Source organism: Sus scrofa, chromosome 2, assembly GCF_000003025.6.
Source record: "Sus scrofa isolate TJ Tabasco breed Duroc chromosome 2, Sscrofa11.1, whole genome shotgun sequence".
NCBI classification, from domain to species: domain Eukaryota; kingdom Metazoa; phylum Chordata; class Mammalia; order Artiodactyla; family Suidae; genus Sus; species Sus scrofa.
In genome coordinates this window covers 44,241,242-44,264,372 of record NC_010444.4, presented here as the reverse complement: position 1 = coordinate 44,264,372, position 23,131 = coordinate 44,241,242, and the positions used below count along the sequence as shown (strand labels likewise).

The 23,131-nt window shown below is 41.2% G+C and overlaps 1 protein-coding gene across 2 annotated transcripts; it reads left to right on the top strand.

The window, feature by feature from the left end:
• CRSP-2 (calcitonin receptor-stimulating peptide-2) lies at nucleotides 1,119-20,792 on the top strand. 2 transcript variants are annotated; one of them, XM_021080235.1, is made up of 8 exons: nucleotides 1,119-1,359; nucleotides 14,839-15,020; nucleotides 15,349-15,421; nucleotides 15,609-16,223; nucleotides 16,320-16,596; nucleotides 17,357-17,488; nucleotides 17,914-18,098; nucleotides 18,832-20,792. In XM_021080235.1, the coding sequence occupies exons 4-7, from the start codon at nucleotides 16,016-16,018 to the stop codon at nucleotides 18,047-18,049; spliced, it is 753 nt and encodes a 250-aa protein (XP_020935894.1). In that variant the 5' UTR covers nucleotides 1,119-1,359; nucleotides 14,839-15,020; nucleotides 15,349-15,421; nucleotides 15,609-16,015; the 3' UTR covers nucleotides 18,050-18,098; nucleotides 18,832-20,792. The 2 variants fall into 2 exon arrangements, with proteins under 2 accessions (XP_020935894.1, NP_998912.1); NM_213747.1 differs by lacking the exons at nucleotides 1,119-1,359; nucleotides 14,839-15,020; nucleotides 15,609-16,223 and having other exon boundaries at nucleotides 15,320-15,421; nucleotides 16,502-16,596; nucleotides 18,832-18,997.

Genomic DNA, 23,131 nt, shown 5'->3' with positions numbered 1-23,131 from the left:
TCTCATTTCTTGCCTAACCTGAAGTCTACTGACACTGTTTCCTTCATTTGGGGCTTTAATGGTAGTTGGTGTATCCCATTGAGGGCTCAGGGAATCCTGTATCAAAGCTCCACATGCCTGATGCCTCAATAATCATCATATTCTCTTTGGGAAACATGGACTCATTAGGAAGTTTCTCAAAGTTCACGTGGTGAAAAGTCCCAGGGGTCATGTGCATCTTCCATGTGTTAGCAATTCCCTATTTAGCTTGCCCAACCTGTGTGCATCATTAAATACTGGATACAGGTTAAAAAAAAAAAAGTAGGATTTTTTGCATGGGTTTGACTCTAATCCTCCCTTAATTAAAAGTCTTGGTGTTTGGTTATTGTCAAAGGAATCAAGTAGATGTAAGGCATGGGGCTCAAAGTCCAAGCACCAAACTTTAGGATTTAACTGCATCATATTAACCTGTCAAAGCCTGGAGATATGTGATACAACACATTTCTTTTCCCAACTGTATTGGAGTTTCACCAAACATGACACCAGTTTGTTCAATAGCTACTCTTTCTCTGGAACACTTATGAACAGGAATATTGAAGGACACAAATAAATTGCAAGCTGCTGAAGGAAGAATATCTGATACTGGAGATTTCGTGATTCCTAAACACAGCTGCCTGAGGAGGAGGGAAAGCAGTCAGCCACACAGGCTGTATTCTGGGGGCTCCAGTCCCTACAGCAGAGGTACAGAGGATGGCAGCTGATATAAAGAGTTGTCTCCTCACCCCCAGACCCACACCCATTAGAAGCACCCCTTTTTCAGGGACTCTGTTATTTCCCCTCTATTTAGCCGCCTCCTGCCTCGGGCCCACCTGCTCTGGGAGGCTTGCTGAGTGCTCCAGCCCACAGCAGTCTCCTTCTCCAAGCCCCAGCACTCACTGCCCTTGCCAATCAGCCCAGAGCTTACTTCTCATGGTAGGTAGAATAAGAACTCCCTCCCCCACCTGTCCACATCCTAATCCTTGGGAAATGCAAATCTGTTACTTTACATGGCAAAAGACACTTGAAGGTATGATTCAATTGAGGACCTTGAGAGAGAGAGAGGAGCCTGGATCTCCCAGGTGAGCCCAATAAAATCACAAGCAGGAAGAGAGAAGGAGAAGAGGAGGTCAGACTGAGGTGATATGAGAAGAACTCAACTCGCCATTACTGGTTCTGAAAGGGAGAGAGGGAGCCGGGAGCTGAGGAACGTGGGTGGCCACTAGAACTGGGGAATGGGAAGGAAGTGGATTCTCCTCTAGAACCTCCAGAAAGGACACACGCCTGCCAAGATTTTCTCACAGTGAGACTTGTGATGTACATTGGACCTCTAGCTATAAATGTGTAAGTTTATAAAGTTTTGTTTTATGCCACTAAAGTAGTGATAATTTTCATGGCAGCACTAGTAAAAGTGATTATTCTGTATATTTTATTTTTTAATTATTTCATTTGTGTGAGTCTCATCTTCCTAACAGACTATAATCATTTTTAGCAGACTGGTCTTATTCATTTTCCCTTCTTTTTCAGGCTCAATTAGATATGTGCTTTAGGCTCTAGGTGAACTCACCAAGCAGCCATATTACAAAGCTTCTGCTGACAACTTGGATAAAGCACGGCATCCAGACAAAGACCAGGGGTCAGTTGTAGACCTATTTGCATTGACTGATTGATTGACTGATTGCTTTTTGGGTCGCACCCGCAGCATCTGGAGGTTCCCAGGCTAGGGATTGAATCAGAGCTACAGCTGCTGGCCTACACCACAGCCACAGCAACGCAGGATCCGAGCCATATCTGCAACCTACATCATAGCTCATGGCACTGCTGGATCCTTAACCCACTGAGCAAGGCCAGGGATTGAACCCACATACTCATGGATCCTAGTTGGGTTTGTTAACAACTGAGCCATGAAGGGAACTCTGTGACCTATTTTTATGAAGAAGAGAAAACCAGGCCAAGTGGCATGCTCTTTCTCCCATCTCAGAGGGCACTATCACATCTTTTAGTGTCAGGGATACAAGGGCAAGGTATCTGCCCTCCTCTTCTATCTATTTTTGAAAATCCTTCCCTCTTCCTATTGAGCAGCAGGTGGAAAGAGGAGCCTGTTCTGATTGCATCACTTAATAGAACGATTTTCTTTACTCCTTCATGTTGACCCACTTCAGCTGGTCTTTCAGAGGTCAAGGGTACCTCCCAGGGCAAGTGGTGGAAGCCAAAGAGTGAGAATGCTGGTGTTAAATATAGGTACTATAAAGACGCCACGAAGTTGATAGCACATTTAGAACATCAGAATTAGAAAGAAAGTTCAAAACCTGTCAATCTAAGAAATTTGTTTGACAAATGTGGAAATAGAGGTCCAAATGAATTTATCAAAGTCACGCAGTTTAGGGTTAGGGGTAGGAATCAGAACCCTGAATCCCAGCACTCTTTCTACTTCCCCTTTCCTCACTGCCTCCACTGGCAGAACAAAACACTACTGAAACAACCACAACTTCAGACAAGGTGAAACAATGCATAATGCCAGCTTAAGAAGGTAAGTTATTGGATTTTTGTTTCTTTGAACTTTGAAGCATTTAATATTGTTATTTTATGAATCTTGCTATGGTTCTGTGTTGGTTTTATTCTTTAGCAATTTACTTAAGCGGCAGCAGCAACATTTTCCTGCTGCAAAATTGTCCATCTCCTAGATGCTGGTACAGGAATTGATAAATAATTCATGTCTGGTCCCTGAGCCTCTAACTACATATCACATTAGCCCTGAAGCAGGAAGACATGCCCATGTTCTCCTCAGATTCAGCTTCATGTCCAGAGGACCAGACCTTTTATCTGATGTGCGACACATAAACCATGTTCCATCATCTCAGAGCCTCAATGGTACCTTGAAAATATAATCAATTCAAGTCAAATTCTTTTACTATTTCCTCACCTGTAAAACAAAGATAATGATACCCATCTTATTAAATAGACGGGAGTTTGAGAGAGACCATATACATAGTGCCTAACACAGAGCTGGCAATTGTTCAATTGTTCATAGTTTTAATATTAATAAATTTTTGCTTTGTTTTATTTTAATACAATTTTTATATAATTTTAATACTTACTTTACATGCAACATTTTTTTTCAGATAACTTTATCTCTATGTTATTAATTAAACATCAACATCACTCTCCACCAATGTTTGCATAAATCCACTTGTTAAAAGGTCTCAGTAAAATCCCCACCAGGATTCATTTCCTGCCTCTTTTTGGCAGCTATTTCTGTCCTGTACCCCCAGTAGCAACTTCATTGCCTGTTGAAAATGTCTTAGAGAAATGATTCACAATCAGTTGATTCTCTTCCCATCTACTTCAGTAAACTCACTGATGGAAAGCTTTGGCTTCTCCCCTTCTTTACACAGTACAATATAAAAATTACTTTATATTTTTAGTGCTGTCCTAGATTCACAGCAAAATTGGGAGGAAGGTACACAGAATCCCACATACCTCCTGCTCCCACACATGCACAGCCTCCCCCATTATTAGCATTCCCCATCAGAGTGGTATATTTGTTACCAGTATCTTTCTGTTAGTGATTTTTAATTCAATCCATTGTGGTCTGAGAGCAGACATTGTAGGATTTCTATTCTTTTAAATTTGTTAAGGTTTGTTGTGTGGCCCAGAATGTGGTCTATCTTGCTGAATGTTTCATGTAAGCTGGAGTAAATTGTGTATTCTGCTATTGTGGAAGAGTCTGTAGATGTCAATTATATCCAGTTGATTGATAGTGTTGTTGAGTTCAACTGTGTCCTTATTGATTTTTGTGCCTGCTAGATATTTCCATTTCTGATAGAAGAGTGTTGATGTCTCCAGCTGTGCAGTGGATTCATCATTTCTCCTTGCAGTTATATCAGGTTTTATTTCACATATTTTGTTGCTCTGTTTTTAGGCACCAAAATGTTGAGGAATACTATGTCTTTTGTAGAATGATCCCATTATTATTACATAATGCCCTTCTTTAGCCCTGATAACTTTCCCTGAAGTCTGGTCTGTCTGAAATTAAAATATCTACTCCTGTTTCTTTTGTTAGCATGGTAGAACTTTCTCTACCCATTTACTTTTACTCTTTTTACTCTGTATCTTTATATTTAAAGTCAGTTTCTTGCAGACAACACTCAGTTAGGTCCTGATCTTTGATTTGCTCTGTCAGTCTCTGTCTTCTAACTGGTGTCTTCAGATCATTGACATTCAAAGTGTTCATTGATAGAGTTGGGTTAATATCTTCCATATTTGTGACTGTTTTTTATTTGTTGCACCTGTTCTTGTTGCTATTTTTATCTTCCATTTATTTTCTGCCTTTTATGGTTTTAATTAATCATTTTACATGATTCCATTTTTGTCCTTTCTTAGCATATTAGTTATATTCCTTTTAAAAACTTTTTAGTGGTTTCCCTAGAGTTTGCAATTACATTTACAACTAATCCATGTCCACTTTAAAATAACGCTATACTACTTCAGGGGTAGTGTGAGTACCTTATAATAACAAAATGATCTGAATTCCTCCCTCCTGTCCCTTATATCATTGCTATCATTCACTCTACTGACATATATCATACCTCAGCATATAGACAGGTGTATAGTTATATATATCATAATCCACACTATTGAATATATCATGGCTATTATTTTGGACAAATTATTAACTGTTAGATCAATTAGGTATAAGAAAAAAATTGATCTGATGCTTACTGTGTATTGTGTTTTTTGACTTTTAGTACACTTTAAAATTTTTGGATAGCTGGACCTGATATGCCAGTTCAAAAGAACTGCTGAAAATAGGCCTTTGGTGTGGTGGTGGTAAGGTGTGGGGGTAGTGGAAGGTTTCCATTATTCTATCACTAGGTTTTGGTCTTTTATTGATTGACTGATTGTTTGATTTATCTATCGTTTTTGGTTTCCTTGTGGCATATGGACCCCCTGGGCTAGGGATCAGATCTGAACTGTAGTTAAGGCCTGAGTGTAGCTGCACCAGTGGTGGATCCCCAGCCCACTATGCTGAGCCAGGGATCAAACCCTAGTCCTGCTGCTCCCAAGATGCCAATGATCCTGTTGTGCCACAGGGGGAGCTCCTTGGTCTATTCCTCCCAAGTGTGTGCTTCACAGTTGTTACTTAGTTTTTTTTTCCCTCCCTTCCCTAGGTGAGAGAGGTGACTAAAAAATTTGTAGTTGGGTATTTCCCTTCTCCTACTTGGAAGGCTAGGAATGAACTTAGAAATTTCCCTTCCTCCCAGGTCACCAAGGCTCTGAAAATATACCAGCAAAGTTAGGCTCTGGTTAACTAGTTTCTCCTGAGTTACTAAGGGGAAGCTATATTAAGAAATACAGAATGCTCTGGTCTATTTCAAAATGGTTCCTTATTTCTTCCCCTGCTAAAAGCACCAGGAGATTTTTCTCCCATATTTACTGTGAGAATCTGGTTGAGCTTGGAGGTAAATCTCAGAGAGTTTCAGGGAAGGAAGGTGCATTTTTAATGTTCAGAAATTGTCCACACTTGGAGTTCCTGTTCTGGCTCAGCAGAAACGAATCTGACTAGCATCCATGAGGACACAGGTTCAATTCCTGGCCTTGCTCAGTGGGTTAAGGATCTAGCTTTGCCATGACCTGTGGTGTAGGTCACAGATGCAGCTCGGATCCTGCATTGCTGTGGCTGTGGTGTAGGCTGGTGGCTAAAGCTCTGATTTGACCCCTAGCCTGAGAATCTCCATAGGGTGCAGCCCTAAAAAAAAAAGACAGAAATTGCCCACACTGAGCCTCCAGCAATTCATCAGTTACAGTTCAGGTTGTCCTACTCTGTCTGTACAAATTCCAGGTGTGTGTCTGGTGAGTTCTGCTCTGGGAAGCCCTTACTCCCTGCATTCACCTCTCTGTCTCCCCAGTCTTGAGAGCAGAAATTTGCCCATTCAGTCCTTATCCCTCATAGAACTCCTACAAGAGTTGTTGATTTTTCAGTCTATTCATCATTCTATTTGTTATTATGGCTTATAAATTTCTTGTAAGTGGAACCCTGTAAATCAATTTTCAGTTAAATTTCACCAGTTAATTTGACAGCTCTGAATTTCCCCCACTCTGAAGAGAATGAATTTGTGTTGTTGCTGTTGTTTGTACTGCTGCTGAGATTACTGCTGCTATGGATTTTGCTGTTTTTGTTGACTCTACATCATACACAAATTATACAGAATTACAGGAGTAACCTAGAAGAGAACACTGGCAAAACATTCTTTGACATAAATCATAGCAATATTTTCTTAGATCAGTCTCCCAAGGCAAAAGAAATAAAGCAAAAAATTTAAAGTGAGAACTAATCAAACTTAAAAGATTTTACACAGCAAAGGAACCATTAACAAAACGAAAAGACACCCTGTGGAACAGGGGAAAATATTTACAATGATGTGACCAACAAAGGATTAACACCCAAAATATAAAAAGAGCTCATAGAACTCAATATCAAAAAACAACCCAATCAAACAATGGGCAAAATACCTAAATAGACATTTTTTTTTTCCAAAGAAGACATACAAACGGGCAATAGGCACATGAAAATATGCTCAACATTACTAATTATTAGAAAAGTGCATGAATTCCTGCTGTGGTGCAACAAGATCAGTGGTGTCTTGGGAGCATTGGGACACAGATTCAGTTCCTGGCCTGGCACAGTGGGTTAAGGATCACTGTTGCTGCAGCTTCAGCTTAGGTTGCAACTGCAGCTTGGATCTGATCTCTGGCCCAGGAACTCCATATGCCATGGGGTGGCCAAAAAGAAAAGTGCAAATCAAAACCACAATGAGGTATCACTTCATACCAGTCAGAATGGTTATCATAAAAAAATCTATGAATAATAATTGATGGAGAGGGTGTGGAGAAAAAGAAACCCTTATATACACTGTTGGTGGGAATGTAAAATAATGCAGACGAGACAAAAAAAAAAAGGAGTTCCCATTGTGGCTCAGCAGTTAACGAATCCGACTAGGAACCATGAGATTGTGGGTTGGATCCCTGGCCATGGCACAGTGGGTTAGGAATCCCGTGTTGCTGTGAGCTGTGGTGTAGGTCACAGACGCTGTTCAGATCCCGAGTTGCTATGGCTCTGTCTTAGGCTGGTGGCTACAGCTCCGATTAGACCTCTAGCCTGGGAACCTCCATGTGCCTAGAAAAGGCAAAAAAGACTAATAATGATAATAACACAGACACTATTGAAACGGTATGGGAATTCCTTAAGGAACTAAAAATAGAGCTACCACAAGTCCAGTAATCCCACTCCTGGGTATATATCTGGGAAAAATGAAAAGCATAATTTGAAAAGATACATGTGCCCCAATGTTAGCAGCCCTATTTACACTAGCCAAGACATGGAAACAACCAAAATTGTCCATTAACAGACGACTGGCTTATGAAGATGTGGTATATATACATATGTAATATATATACAATAAATTATTATCCAGCCATAAAAAAAGAATGAAATGCCATTTGCAGCAACAAGGATGAACCTAGAGAATATTATGCTTCGTGAAATGTCGGGCAAAGACAAATACTATATGATATCACTTATACGTAGAATCTAAATAATAATACAAATGAATCTATATATAAAATAGAAACACACAGTCTTTAAAATTACAGTTATTAAAGAGGACATGGAGGGGGAAGTGACAAATTTAACAGTACAGTATTAACAGATACAAACTACTATACTTTAAGAAACAAGGATTTACTGAATGGCACAGGTGATTATATTCAATATCTTATAATAACCTAGAATAGCATATAATCAGGAAAATAAACCCTGAATTATTATGTTGTACACCTGATACACAATATTGTAAATCAACTATACCTCAGTTAAAAAAAAAAAAAAAAAAGAGGGAAGCCTTTAGGTGTAACACTTTTAATTGCAAAGAAACTTAGGTAAGAATCTTCAACTACATGGGGTCTCTGCCATACCCTGATAAATTATCTTTTTAAAAGAATTTCAATCAAAAAGCATAGGAGTCTAATTTATCAGAATGGATAAACATTGCAGTTAGAGTTTATTGGAGCGCTATAAATTTTTTCCATACTAAATTTTTTTTTTTTTTTTGTCTTTTTTTTTTGCCATTTCTTGGGCCGCTCCTGCGGCATGTGGGAGGTTCCCAGGCTAGGGGTCTAATCGGAGCTGTAGCCGCTGGCCTACACCAGAGCCACAGCAACACGGGATCCGAGCCGCGTCTGCGACCTACACCACAGCTCACGGCAACGCCTAACCCACTGAGCAAGGGCAGGGATCGAACCCGCGACCTCATGGTTCCTAGTCGGATTCGTTAACCACTGCGCCACGACGGGAACTCCCCTAAATTGTTTTTAACTGACATTGATTTCCAGAATTAAAGGTTATAAAATAAGATCATAAAATCAAGTGCCAAAGTCTCAAGTTTTTATTTTAAAAATCAGAACTTTCCTTGGCAACATTTGCTAGATCCTGTTCTGTTTCTCCTGAAGTTTAGAGAAATTTCAGGGAGGGCTGAACCCATTCTAAGCAATCTACGCAGGCAAAGGTCAAAATTTCCTCAGTTCACTTGGTAAATAGGGATGGGCTCAGAGGAGAACAATCTTATGTTTCACACAGAGACCCTAGGGTTTAGTAAGAACTCAGGGGTAACTCATTTTCCTTCCCTGTCTCATGCCTGGAAACTTCTATCAAAAAACAAATAAAATCCAAGGAGTATGAGTGCAGTATGAGTGCTCAAATTTCAGAATCCAAATAGAATGCTGCATTACCTGCCTAGATCTGGATTTTTATCCCAGAGGTTTAGGCAAGGATGTGGGTCTGAGAGGCATCGTGGTTGCACCTCCTCTCATCCTAGCAGGCTCTTCTCTGCCTAAAATAACTGCCAGAAGATTTAAGGACCAGCGCCCAATTTTTCTCCTCTTCAGTTTTCTCTTTTGCCCAAGGGAAAAAAAATAGTGAAGAGTAGGCTATTCAAAAACAACCAGAGGAAGTCCTACTGTGTCCTAACAAGTGAAGGCTCTAGCAGTTGTCACTGCAGTGGCTCAGATCATTGCTGGTGCAGGTTCAATCCCTGGCCCAGGAACTAAAAAAAAATTAAAAAGTAAACTTAAAAAAAGGTTAAAAATTAAAAAAAAACCTGCATATGGAGGCCAAATTAGAAAGTGACCACTCATGCACAAGGAAAAATTCAGAAGAGACCTGAGAAGACCTTAAGTTTACACCTGAAGTTGAGCCTCAGCATAGGAACTAATGCTTTGGGGCACAAAATGTGTAAGGATATAATTCTGTCACATCACCAGCTGAAAGGGGTGGGGACAGGATGCAAAGGAGCTAAGTTTTTGTATGTTATTGAGGTTTTCCAGGTATATATTCAGATTAGAGTGTACAGCTTGAGGATATTAAAGGTAATCCCTATGGCAGACACAAAGAAAATAGCCATAGAATTCCAAAAAAGGAAATGAGAAAGGCATTTAAATATATAATACAAAATGAAGTTAACAGAAAAGAAAGCAGTAATGTAGGAAACAAGGGAAAGAAAAACTCTAAGGCACACAGAAAACAAATAGTGAAATAAAAAGAAGTAAGTTTCTCCTTATCAGCAATTACTTCAAGATAAATGGATTAAGCTCCCCAGTCAGAAGACAAGGATTAGCAGAAAGGACAGACACATGATTAACCTACATGCTAGCTATAGAAGACTCCCTTTAGATCTAAAGACACAAGAAACCTATACATAGAACTTCCATATGACCCTGCAATCCCACTCTTGGGCATATTACCGGACAAAACTCTCCTTAAAAGAGACACATGCACCCGCATGTTCATTGCAGCACTATTCTCAATAGCCAAGACATGGAAACAAACAAAAGGTCCATGACAGAGGATTGGATTAGGAAGATGTGGTGTATATATACACAATGGATTACTACTCAGCCATAAAAAAGGACATAATGCCATTTGCAGCAACATGGATGGAACTAGAGAGTCTCATACTGAGTGAAATGAGTCAGAAAGACAAAGACAAATACCATATGATATCACTTATGACTGGAATCTAACATACAGCACAAATGAATCTTTCCACAGAAAAGAAAATCATGGACTTGGAGAATAGACTTGTGGCTGCCTGATGTGAGAGGGAGGGAGTGGGAGGGTTTGGGAGCTTGGGGTTATTGGATACAACTTGGAATGGATTTACAAGGAGATCCTGCTGAGTAGCATTGATAACTATGTCTTGATACTTATATTGCAACAGAACAAAGGGTGGGGGGAAAATGTATACATGTAAGAGAAACTTGGTCCTCATGCTATACAGCAGAAAAAAATTAAATAATAAAACAAGAAAAAAAATAAAGACATAAATATGTTAAAAGTAAAAGGATAAAAAAAGATATTCCATGCAAATCGTAACCAAAAGAGAGCAAGCACGGCTATCCTAATAGCAGAGAAAATAGACTTTAAATCAAAAAAAGTTACAAGACACAAATAAGATGTTACATTGCAATAAAAAGCTTAGTAGAGCAAGAAGATATAATAATTATAAACAGTTACTATCAGATCAGCAAACTAGATGAAACAAAAGCTTACAGAATGGATGGTAGAAATCGACAGTTCTACAACACTAATTGAAGACTTCATATCCCACTCCCAATAATGGCTAGACCATCAGACAGAAGATCAGCAAGGAAATAAGAGTACTTAATGCAATAAACCATCAAGATCTAACAGGCATTGAGAGAGTTTTCTCCCCAGCAACAATAGCATACACCTTCTTCTCAAGTGCACATGGACATTTTCTGGGACACACCGTAAGTTAAGCCACCAATTAAATCTCAATAGATCAAAAGACAGATACCATAAGAAGTATCTTCCCCAATCACAACAGAATAATGTTAGAAATCAGTAACGGCAAAAACAAACCACAAACTTGTGGAAATGAAACCACACTTTGAAACAAACAAACAAACAAACAAAAAAACGGATCAACGATGATGTCATAGTCAGAAATTAGAAAACATTTACAGATGACTTAAAATGAAAATACAACATACCAAACTTAGGGGATGTTGCGAAAGCAATGCTAAAGCCTTAAATGCTTCCATTAAAAATCAAAAAGATCTCATATCAACATCCCAACTTTTTACAACTTACACCAAAAAAAGAACAAATTAAACTCAAACCTATGAGAAGGAAGCAATAACAAAGGATAGAGGAGTGGTAAAGGATAGAGGTTAGCGAGACACCAGAGAAGGTTTTTCAAAAGCATCGGCATAAGTGACAATGTATTAGATAGAGGGACAAGTGAAAAAAGAGAAGACTCAAATTCCTGAATCAGAAATGGCAGAGGGGACATTACTACCAAGCCTATAGGCATAAAAAGAATAATAACAGGTACAATGAATAAGTGTACACAAAGTTGGATGTTCTAGATAAAATGGACAAATACCTAGAAACAGAAGACCTACCAAGATGGAAGGATGAAGAAATAGAAAATTCAAATACACCTATGACTAGGAAGGAGAATGAAGCATTAATCCAAAATCTTCCAACAAAGAAAAGCCCTGGATACGATGGCCTCATTGGTGAATAGTACCAGACATTTAAAGAAAACGAATACCAATCCTTGTCAAACTTTTCCAAAAACCTGAAGAGAAAGGACACACCCTAACCTATTCTATGAGGCAGGCCAACATTACTCTGATACCAAAGATGGAGAAAGATTCTGCAAGGAGAAAACCCCTACAGACAAAATCCTTTATGACATGGATGTGGAAACCCTCAACAGTATGCTAGGGAATTGAATTCAGAAGCGTATTAAAAGGATCCTACAACATGACCAAGTGGGATGAATTTCTGGAATGCAAGGATGATTCAAAATATGAAAATTGATCAAAGTGTTATATCACAATAATGGAATGTAGGGAAAAACACACCTGATTATTTCCACTGATACAGAAAATTATTTAGTAAAATTCAATACCTTTTCAGGATTAAAAACAAAAACTAGGTATAGAAGGAGACTGCCTCAGCACAATACAACTATATATGAAAAACCAACACCAACACCATAATCCAGGGTGGAAAACTGAAAGCTTTTCCCCTAAGATCTGGAAGAAAATGGAAAAAAATTTTTAAGAATTTTCAGACAGATTTGGGTCTCTGGTACACTCTGAGAAATCATCTTTTAGAATTTTTTTTTTTTAAAAATAAGCACAAGAATTTCATTTAAAAGAAGGGAAATAACATAGCCTTCAGAGTTTATCAGGAGGTGTAATTTTTTTTTCCACACTAGATTGTGGCTACCTGATGCTAATTTTGAGGTTTAAACATAATGAAATAAGATTGTACAGCCAAGTGCCAGCTAGTCATGGAACTTTTACCTCAGTACTGTTTAGTGCTTCAGTCCTAAGAAGTTTCAGGGAGGGCTGCGTGCAATACAAGTAATCGGTACTTGCTGAAGGTCTAAAATTTCGAGTGCACTTGGTAAATCAGGGATGGGCGCAGAGGAGACTGGTTCTGTAACTCAGACTAGTGAACCCTAGAATTTAGAAAGGGTACTTTTGTGCTCCAAGCAAATCCTGTTCTACCTAACTAGGTCCAAATGCTCTGCAGGCTGTAGTTAGAGCCCTCTCATAGCAGGGAGACTGCCTTGGTGAATCTGCCAGAGGAAATGAATTTCCATTCACATTCATTCAACAAACATTGGGCGAGTGCCACCTCATGTGCAAAACATGGTGCTAAGTGCTAAAGAAAAGATGTTGTTTTGTAAACTTACCCGCAGCTCAGAGCCAGGACTTCTTGGAAAGTCAGAGGACTTGAGGAAGGAGTTCATCTCAGCCCCTCCCTCACTGGAGAGACTGGCTTTTCTTTCCAAGTAAAGCTTAAAACTGCTGGAGGCTAAGTTAGCACCCTCTGGGGGCAGACCCTGATTCCTGCCTCTCATCCCCAGCCCTTTGTGTGTGGGCGCCAAAGATTTCTGAGTGAGGAATGAATGTTGGCTTTGAACAGGAAAGGCACAAGTGGCAGCCAAGGGTAGAATGCTGAGCCTACAAATTAACATAGTTACAAATTTGTCTTCTAAAGGAGTCGTTTCTTAGCCATAGTGCAGCCACCTTTGCATTGATCAAAACTGTGGTTCTTCCAATGAAAAAAGACATCCCCAGACACACATACTTACAAATGATTTCAGAAGATTGATAGGTCGGAAATCTCAGGTTTTGGATTTTATTTGCAAAAGCGTTTTGCGCCTGAGTTTTAAACTTTTTTTTTTTTTTTTTTTTTTTTTGTATTTTTTCACTTCTAGGGCGGCTTCGGCGGCATATGGAAATTCCCAGGCTAGGGGTCTAATAGGCGCCATAGCCACCGGCCTACGCCAGAGCTACTGCAACGCTGGATCCGAGCCGCATCTGCAACCTACACCACAACTCACGGCAATGCCGGATCGTTAACCCACTGAGCAAGGCCAGGGATCGAACCCGCAACCTCATGGTTCTTACTCAGATTCGTTAACCACTGCGCCACGACGGCCACTCCAACCTACCAGACTCTTAATTAAGTAGCAGAGTCCAATTTACATGCCGCACCACATCTGTTACCCCGAGTTAGCGAACTTGGTCTTGGAACTAACTCCTCACGGAAAGCCAAGCCGAGTACTCATAATTATAGTGCTGAACCCCCAAACCCTGGTCTGGCCTGTGCACCCAATTTTTGCTTGTAGTAGAAACCAGGATTTACGGAGCCCGAGCAGTCCGCCATCCTGAACTCTTCTCTTTCTCACCTTGCCTTCATCCTGGAGTGCACCTGCCCTCTATGAACCAGTTTTTCCGTTCCCTTGGTCTCCCGATCCGTTGTCTATCCTGAGGAGAGCGAGATGCAAGCACCCGATTCCCTAGCCCCAATATTTTATTCTCTTGCGAAGGAGAAAAGTTGAATAAGGGTATCTTGTAAATGAGATGTTCCGAGTCCAGAGAGCACAAACCGGCAAGGGGAACAGATGTGCCGCGAGGCAGGTGTGCGGAAAGATATAGAGAAGGCTCAGGTTCGGACCTGTGGCTCAGGTCACACTCATGGCAGAGTTCGGTTTAATTTCGGCTCTGCCTGGGGGAACCACTTAACTGGGGTCCTTGCTGCCCTCCACCGGCCCCCGATGCTGTTGCAGCGTTTGCCGCGCTGGAGGGTCTGTACAGGCTGCTGCGGTTTATCGCTGTGTGCTCAGACACGGTGATCCTGAGCAGCATCCGAACTGGATTGGGGTAGATGTGGGCACAGGGCTGGAATCACAGGTCACTGGAACATCTTGGCAAACAGCAGCCGGAAGCAAGGGGCAGCTGGGCAAATGGTTCTGGGACATTGATGGGCTTAGATGATGAATGGTGGGGCTGGAGGTCGGCTTGGCGGCTTGGGAAGCATCTATGCCGTGCACGTCCCTGCCCAAGCCCAGTAGGGCACCATCTTTCCCCATATGGTGGACCGACCACCCAGCGCGACTCCAGACATCCGCACAGAGGTGGGGATTGGGCAAATGGATCGCGATCGCACAGAATCCCCTCTGCACTTCCCTGGTAAGCTCTTCTCGATCCCTCCCTGGGTGGAGAGCAGGTACATGGCTACTAATGATACCACTCCTTGAAGACGGGAATATGATGCCCCGTTCCAAAAATTAATATATTGAGGTGCTAGAAGACACTAGCCCGATGATCTTACTACCTAGAAAAGGCACAGCTGGAACAAAGTTTCCGTGTGACAAAGACTGTGATCCTGCCTCTTGTTTCCCACAAATCCTGCCTTCCTGTGCTTGATTCCAGCTGCCTGAATCAGACCCCCTGCTTGGGCACAGAATCATCAACCTGCTGCGCATTAACCTCCCAAACCGCACTTGGACATGGTAGTCTTAGGGGACCGGGGATGCCTTGTAACGCTGGACTCTGCTCTACAAAGATCACATAGCTGGGGATGGAGAGGGATGTGAGCCTGCGAAACCGAACAGGTAAAGTTTACCATGACGTCAAACTGTCCTTAAATTCCTGCTCACTTTGCGTGTGTTTTTCGTTGGTGCCCACCAACCTCCCCACCCCCTCCCACCCCCGCCATCAATGACCTCAATGCAAATACAAGTGGGGTGGTCCTGTTGGATGCTCCAGGTTCTGGACGCAAGTAGTGACACAATCCTGGGGCTCAGGATCTTTCCTCTCATTGGTTGCCTGGAGCTCTGGGACCACCCCAGATTCAGAGCGGCGGGAATAAGAGCAGCTGCTGGTGCGGGGAAGGGTTAGAGGCACTACCCACCTCAAGTGTCTCTGCCGCTTCTTCCACAGTGCCATCGCCTGACGCCAACGCTGCTGCCTCTGCTCCCTCCTCTGCTCCAGTCCACCTGGTTCCTGCTGCCCGGTAAGCCCGGAGATTCCTGCTAAGCTGTGGTTCTGTTTCTCTCTCCCTCTCCTCCCTTCCCTCTCTCTCCATTGGATTTTCTTAGCTGATCTCTTTTCCCGTCTCAAAGTTCCTGTCCACTTCTCTCTGGGTCTCTTCATCCTGTAATATGCCTTACTGCGCAATTCATTCTAGGCTCCTTTCACAGGTAACTCTGGATGGTCTCAGTTCGGGGATTCCCTGCTCTACTCTTCCTGAGCTGAGCTGGGCTCCAGTCTTGTCCCCGCAGCAGACGTGCTTAGGTCCGTGTTGGGATTTTGGAGCTCTCCAGGCACTTCAGGGAGAGGAGGATGCAGGAATAGCTTTGAGCAGAAGAAACTTTCATGGATCCCATCTCCTCTTACCTACAAGGATCGCTGGAAATGGGGTCGGGACCTGGGACAGTGCAAATGGGTGGCAAATAGGTGCAATGACTGAGGGGAAAGTAGCTATTAAACGCAAGCCCCAGTTGAAGGTTCTGGGAACTCCCCCTCCCGCACCGCCACCCCATTTAATCTTGGGTCCCAATTTAAGGCTGTACCGGCTTGTTTCTTACAGGGTGCTCTTTGCCAGAGTATGGAGCAGCTGGACAGTAAAATTTGGTTCTTCAGTTTCTCAGGGATTCCAACTGCAGAGATATGTCCTCCCAACTCCCCTTCCCCCCAGCCAGGTATAAGCAAAAATCAGGCATCAGGAGAGATGCTGATGGGTTGCACTATGGGAAAAGCTGTGGTGACAGGTACTGTGAGTCTGTCCTCCAGGAGTCCCGGCCAACAGGTTGAAGGTGAGAGTGTGGGTGTGCTGGGCAGGGGGCTATGGACGGAGACCTTCTCACCCAGTTGTCCTGCTAGGCTTCTTTGCTAAACCAAGCATGTTGCAGGCTCACTGGATCTTCCAGCAGTCCACTTGGCTGAGGAGGAAATGATGGTGAAAGGAAAGGACACGAGCAGCCTGAAGCCAGGAAGCCAGGGAGTTGGAGGCAGAGGCAGGAGCAGAGCCCAGGTCTGTGGGCTCAATGAACTTGGAACTGCTACAGGTGGTGACATTGTTCTTCCCTTGCAGAGGGGCACCATGGGCTTCTGGAAATTTCCGCCCTTCCTGGTTCTCAGCATCCTGGTCCTGTACCAGGCAGGCATGTTCCACACAGCACCCGTGAGGTAAGACAGCACTGGTGGCAGTGCTCTCGCTTCCCACGGCCCCCGGAATCATATAGTTCTGTATTGTGAGTTGTGCTGTGGTGAGTCTGGCTCTTGGTGGGCTTCTGTGTATAGGGGGTGTGGGGTCCTAATGTATGAATATAGTCATGTATATAAGTTTATTATAAATATTTTGTGATCCAAGATAATATCACAAAGTTTACAAATAAATAGAAGATATACAGTATTCACTATAAATTTCTAAACTCACTGAACCTTACAGCATGTTTTTGTTGCTTTTTATGAAATGTTTATAACTTTAGCAAACCTATATAGTAATTTAGCCATAATTTGAGCAATGAATTGCATTCTAATTAAGTAATTTGTCAATAAATTTGTTATTAAATCTGAAAGGTAATCTATACAATTTCTCACCCTCTTTCAAATTATATTAATATGAAACCATTTTCATATTCAAACTATCATTTAATTTTTAATAATGGCTGTATTTAACACTAAGCTCATACAATTCCTGAAGATCTAACCATCAGCTTTCAAAAGCCTACATGATGCACTTTCAGCAGAACTACTTTGTGGACACCCCAGAGCCTAACTCATGGTGAAGCAGCATTTTTGGATGAACACTAGCCTTATGTCCTGACCGTTGAGAATTTCATCAGCCTTATTCTCAGAGGAAGTGGCAGAAACCAGGAAATCTGGCTGCTTATCCTAGGGCTGTGGTAGGCTCAGAGCGCATGTTGGGCTTGCTTTCCCTTCCCAGATTGCCTTTGGAGAGCAGCTTTGATTCTGCCACTCTCACAGAGGAGGAAGTGTCCCTTCTACTGGTTGCAATGGTGAAGGATTATGTGCAGATGAAGGCCACTGTGCTGGAGCAGGAGTCAGAGGACTTCAGGTCAGTCTTTGCACCCCTCCCAGAATATGGCTTACCCTCTCCCTAGAGTACCAGGAAGGCATATCCTTAAGAATGAGATTTGTTATAGTGCCATAAGCCTTGATGTCCAGTCTCATAAGCCTTGGTTTATTTTTAGTTTATTACACAGGAGAGATTGTCTATTACAGTTCTGATTTCCAGGTCCAGTAATGCAGAGCCACCTTTGGGTTTTCTGACACCCCTGAAAATGTCTATGGGGAGTGATGATGCATTTTCCCAAAAGCCCTATGGTTTTCTGTTGGGATTTTGTGTTTAGCAGAAACATTTCAGGTTCACTGGTCCCTCTCAGAGCTGTAATTTTCCACTGATGGTCAGTCCTGGGGGGAATCACTTGCCCTCAAGCTGTCATTGGCAGGCCTTCTCTTTGTCTCCATCCTGAAAATCAGCATCACTGCCCAGGAGAAATCCTGCAACACTGCTAGCTGTGTGACCCACAAGATGACAGGCTGGCTGAGCAGATCTGGGAGCGTGGCTAAGAACAACTTCATGCCCACCAATGTGGACTCCAAAATCTTGGGCTGACGCCGCAGAGAGCCTCAGGCCTGAGCTGTGAAATGACTCCACAAAGAAGGTGACTGCTCTAGAACATGGGATAGCAGGGCAAATGGCTGGGTATTTCAGGGGTGTTGGCTACACTCTAACCCTCCCTGAGCCTGTACTGTAAAAAAAAATCCATAATGAAGTTGCTGACCCCATTATCCTCAGAAAGAAAAGAGAATCCTAATAGCCAAAACCCCTATAACTTAGGTTCATTTCTATTTTTTTCCAGTGTCTCCCAGTGACTCTGAGGTCATCTGTCAGGAAACATAGATTCTATTCTTTTTTCTTTTCTTTTTGGCTACACCCAAGGCATGTGAAAGTTTTTGGGCCAGGGATTGAATCTGAACCATAGCTGTGACCTATGCAGTACCTGTGGCAACACTGGATCCTTAACCCAATGTACCACATCAGGAACTCCTAGGTCCTATTATTTAAAACACTGTTCCCTGCAGTTATAATTGTGATTATTCTAGTTTTTGAGTTTGAAAGGTAATGATCTTATCCAGTGAGTTTGAAGTATAACTACAATGTCACATATATCTGAATTCAGAGCATTGACTTGGTTTCAAATGCGATGTCTGTCTTCCACTAACTATACAACCATGGGCCAGACCCTCTCTGAACCTCAGTTCTACATGAAACTTTAAGGCAACAATAATATTTACCTGTTATCATTAATATAAAAAGTAACTGAGATAATTCATGGTAAGAGCCTCACTATTAATAAGTAATAATATTCTAGCTCTTATTTTTTTTTCTCCTAGGTCACCAAGGAACTGAACTCTATTTCTTTTAATCTGCAATGAAAGCAATTTATTTGAAAAATAGCATGGAAAACACACATATATGCATGCTTCTTGCTTGAAATACAGCTTTTAGCTTGAAATAAACTAAAACTAAATGCAGAATAAAATCATTGCAGCTACCTGATATGTATCATTTTAATATTTGATTCTGTATTCTATAAGTATGACTCATGTCTCGCTGGCTTATCTGGTAGCAAATCTGGACCCTGTCAGCCAACCTGTTGGTGGTGGCAGCTCTGCTAAACCTCAGGAGCACATGAAATTGCTGCCTTATCGGTGTCTGTGGACATATAGTAATGCTTAGCCCCTATGGAACATATAAAGAAATGTTCTCATTTGTTCACTTCATCAAGCCAGAAAATGTATTTTCAGTACACTTAAAAGGAGTCCCTGCTGCTATTTATGCTGTTTCCCCCATAAGAACCTCAGGGACCTGTGAACACTTGGTTGACCAGGTTGGCTCAAATGAAGCAATAACGTGCTTGGGGTGGGTCCTCAGTATCCTGTACCCTCAGTGTCTAGTGAAACATCCTTATGGGATTAGAATCCTCTGCATCTCAGAGAGACATTCACATTCTCAGAGGGCACCCTGGTTCCCAGCCCCAGAAGTTATCTGTTCTCTCTCTCCTTGACTCAGGTTTGCCCTTATCCATCCCTGCCTTTCCTCCCCAACAGCTCCTCTTTACACATCCTATAGCCTGCAAAACCCTTTAGAGCAATGGCTCACAGCTTGAAAGGGTATCACAGACTGGCAGACTTGGAAAGGTCCTCAGATGCCATCCAATCCAACTTTTTACTCTTGAAGTTGCAGAGAAGGAAAATTATGTTGCTCAGGGTCCTGCAGTAACTTTACCAGAGATATCCCTATATTTAAGAAATAATAATTGAGTGTCTGCTATCTGTTTGATACTATCTGGGCTCCAGGAATAAAGCAATGAACAGAACAGACAAAACCCCCTGCATTCATGGAGCTTATATTCTAACTGGAAGAGACTGAGGTGATACATGCTGTGGAGTTAGATACTCAGTATTGGAAATGTATCTGCGATGTCAAAGGGCCTAATGTTTCATGTAGTATAGGAATTTCCCAGTATCAAAATCCCTGGCATCTACTGGTACTGCCAATGGCCAGCAGCTCATTGTAACATCCAATGTGACTGGACAGACAGTTTCACTGGTAGACAGTTCAGTGGTGTTCCTTAGTTGGAAAAGTCATATCCTTTTTCCTACTGACTAGTTATTTCTTTAAAACCATAGAGAATTATGAACCTTGTTCCCATACAGTCTACATTCAATAAATAGCCCTACCTTAGCCATAAAGGTAGATCAGACCATCTCTCCCTTAGGGAAAAAATATTCCATTAACGCCCCATCTCAAGAAGTAAACACTAGGGGCACTACAATGACTTATAAGGTCCAACTTTATTTTCCCTTCCTCTCATAACTAGTCCCATTACTGGATGGTCTCATATCATACTTCTTCCTCACATTGGCCTTCTCGCTACCCCTCATTCTGTATCCATCAGCATCCTGAAGTATTTGTACCTGCTGGCATCTCTCTGCAAAATGCTTTTACCCAGCAACCCCTTCTTCTCCAGATCTCTAATGTCACCTACCCTGACTATCCTTTTCTGAAACTGTATCCCAGCCTGCCAACACCCCAACCCTCTTCTACTTTGATTTATTTTTTCTCTTTACTATTCATTACTTACTATTATAGCATATATGTTTACTTATATAGTTTACTGTTTATATCCTATGCTGTGAACAGTGTAAATTTCACATAGATAGGAATATGGCTATTGTGTTAATTTGCTGAATGCCCTTCACAGAACAGTATGTTTGCACAAAACAGAACTCAAGAAATATTTATGTATACATGTATGTGAAAAAAAATTTAAAAAGAAATATTTATTGAATTAATGGAGTCAAGTCATCTTCTCTTTTGTGTTTGTGGTCAATTCTCTGGTTCCTTCTAGGCCCGATTTTCTTCAGGTTTAGTTGTGGAAAGGCTTTCATTTTCAACAGTTATATCAACCTGATGGTCAACCCCTCAAACACCTGGAGACTCCTACAATTCCTGCCTCAGGGCCTCTACAGGGACCATTTCTTCAGCTTAAACATAATTCTCACACTTCCTTTTTTCTTCCCTGTCAGGTGAGGACACAACAAGTAGAAGGATACTTGTAAGACAGGAAGAGATGTCTCACCACACACCAACACTGATGGTACTTTGATCTCGTAATTCCAGTATCCAGAACTAACAGAAAATAAATTTCTGTTGTTTAAGTCATCCAGTCCTATATTCTGTTATGGCTGCTCAAATAGACCCTCATAGGAGGCATTCATGGATGGAGTTATTTTTGCTACTATAGCATGTTTTTCTTTTTACTGAGATTTTGGGTTTTGGGCCAATCTGTTGAATAGATAATTTGGCAAATTCACTTGTTTCTTTCCTTTTTTTTTTTTTTTTTTTTTTAAATAGGGCCACACTCACAGGATATGGAATTTCCCAGGCCTATGCTACATCTACAGCATCATGGGATCTGAGCTGCATCTGTGACCTACACTATAGATCATAGCAATGCTGGATCCTTTAACCCACTGAGTAAGGCCAGGGATAGAACCCGTGTCCTCATGGATACTAGTTGGGTTTCTTACTGCTGAGCCACGATGGTAACTCCTAAGTACAGGTCTTTTTAAAGTTAAGACAATAATCATCATTTACAAGGAATGCATGACTTTAAACCTAGCAAAGAGAATCTATTCTATTCAATGGAAAGTGGAAGGAAAAAAAGACCTCAAATCATGTAACAAAATGCACTATGTGTAAAAGGATGGCATAATAAATGCTTATATAACTTTACAGTACTTGTAAGTTAGCTAAAGTCACCAATGAAAAAACACAGACCATCAGGTTGTTTTGTTTTTTGTTTTTTTTTAAGGCTCCATCAATGTCTTTCTACATGAGAAACATTAACAGCATAAGGATTCAGATTGGATGAAGATAAAAGGGTAGTAAAATATACACAAGACAAATATGAATAAAAATAAGTTGAGGTAATATCCTATATGGTCAAAATAGAACTCAAGACGAAAAAACGTATAGGGAAAGTGTGATATACTTTAGTATATAAAGGAGTGATGGCGCATGAAGATATATTTATTATGAACACATACATGTGCACCCAACCATGTGGCCTCAAATTATGTAAAACAATTGACAGAACTATAAGGAGAAATATATATAAATCAAGAATTGCTCTTAGAGAATTAATGCACTCTTCTCAGTAAGCCACGGCTTCTAGTATCATCTCCCCAGTACCAGATTCCACACTGGCTCTGCAAATATTCCCTGACAATATGGTGAATTTCAGACATCATACAGTGGTTACACCCACAAAGGGGTGATAGATTTTATTACTGATCAGATTATGTCTACTTGTCCCAAATACCATTATGTAAGCCAAGTCATCCCACATTGATTTGAAACACCACCCTTATTTTTACTGATCATCTTCCAGCCTTTTCTTCTCTATTTATGTTTATACACCAGTAAGACAGTTTAATAACTAGCACGGCAAAGGCACCCTTATATTTCTCTTTTTCAAAATGCTCTTGGCAATTCTCACACATTTATTTTTCCAGAGAGAAGTTAAGATAATTGTCAATTTTTAAAAACTCCTATTGGATTTTAATTTGCATTGGGCTTTCCAGGTAGACAACTGTAACATCTATAAATAATGGTAAATCTTATTTCATATTTGTGGTCTTATTATATCAAGTAGAACTTCTTTCATATTCAAGAATATATATATGTATATATATGAATAAACTTACTGGATATTCAGATATTTAAAAAAAATCAAACAGATACTAAGTTTTATCAAAATATCTTTTGTTAGATAAAATATTATCTCATGGCCTTTTTCCTTTGACTTATTAATTTACCTAATATATTTCTTTTTTGTTGTTTTTGTTTTTGTCTTTTTGCCTTTTCTAGGGCCGTTCCTGTGGCATATGGAGGTTCCCAGGCTAGGGGTCGAATCAGAACCGTTGATGCAGGCCCACGCCTGAGCCACAGCAATGCCAGAACTGAGCCATGTCCGTGATTCACACCACAGCTCATGGCAATGCTGGATCCCCAACCCACTGAGCGAGGCCAGGGATCGAAACTGCAACCCCGTGGTCCCCAGTTGGATTCGTCTCTGCTGTGCCATGACGGGAACTCCTGAAGTGATCTTTTTAAAACAGAACT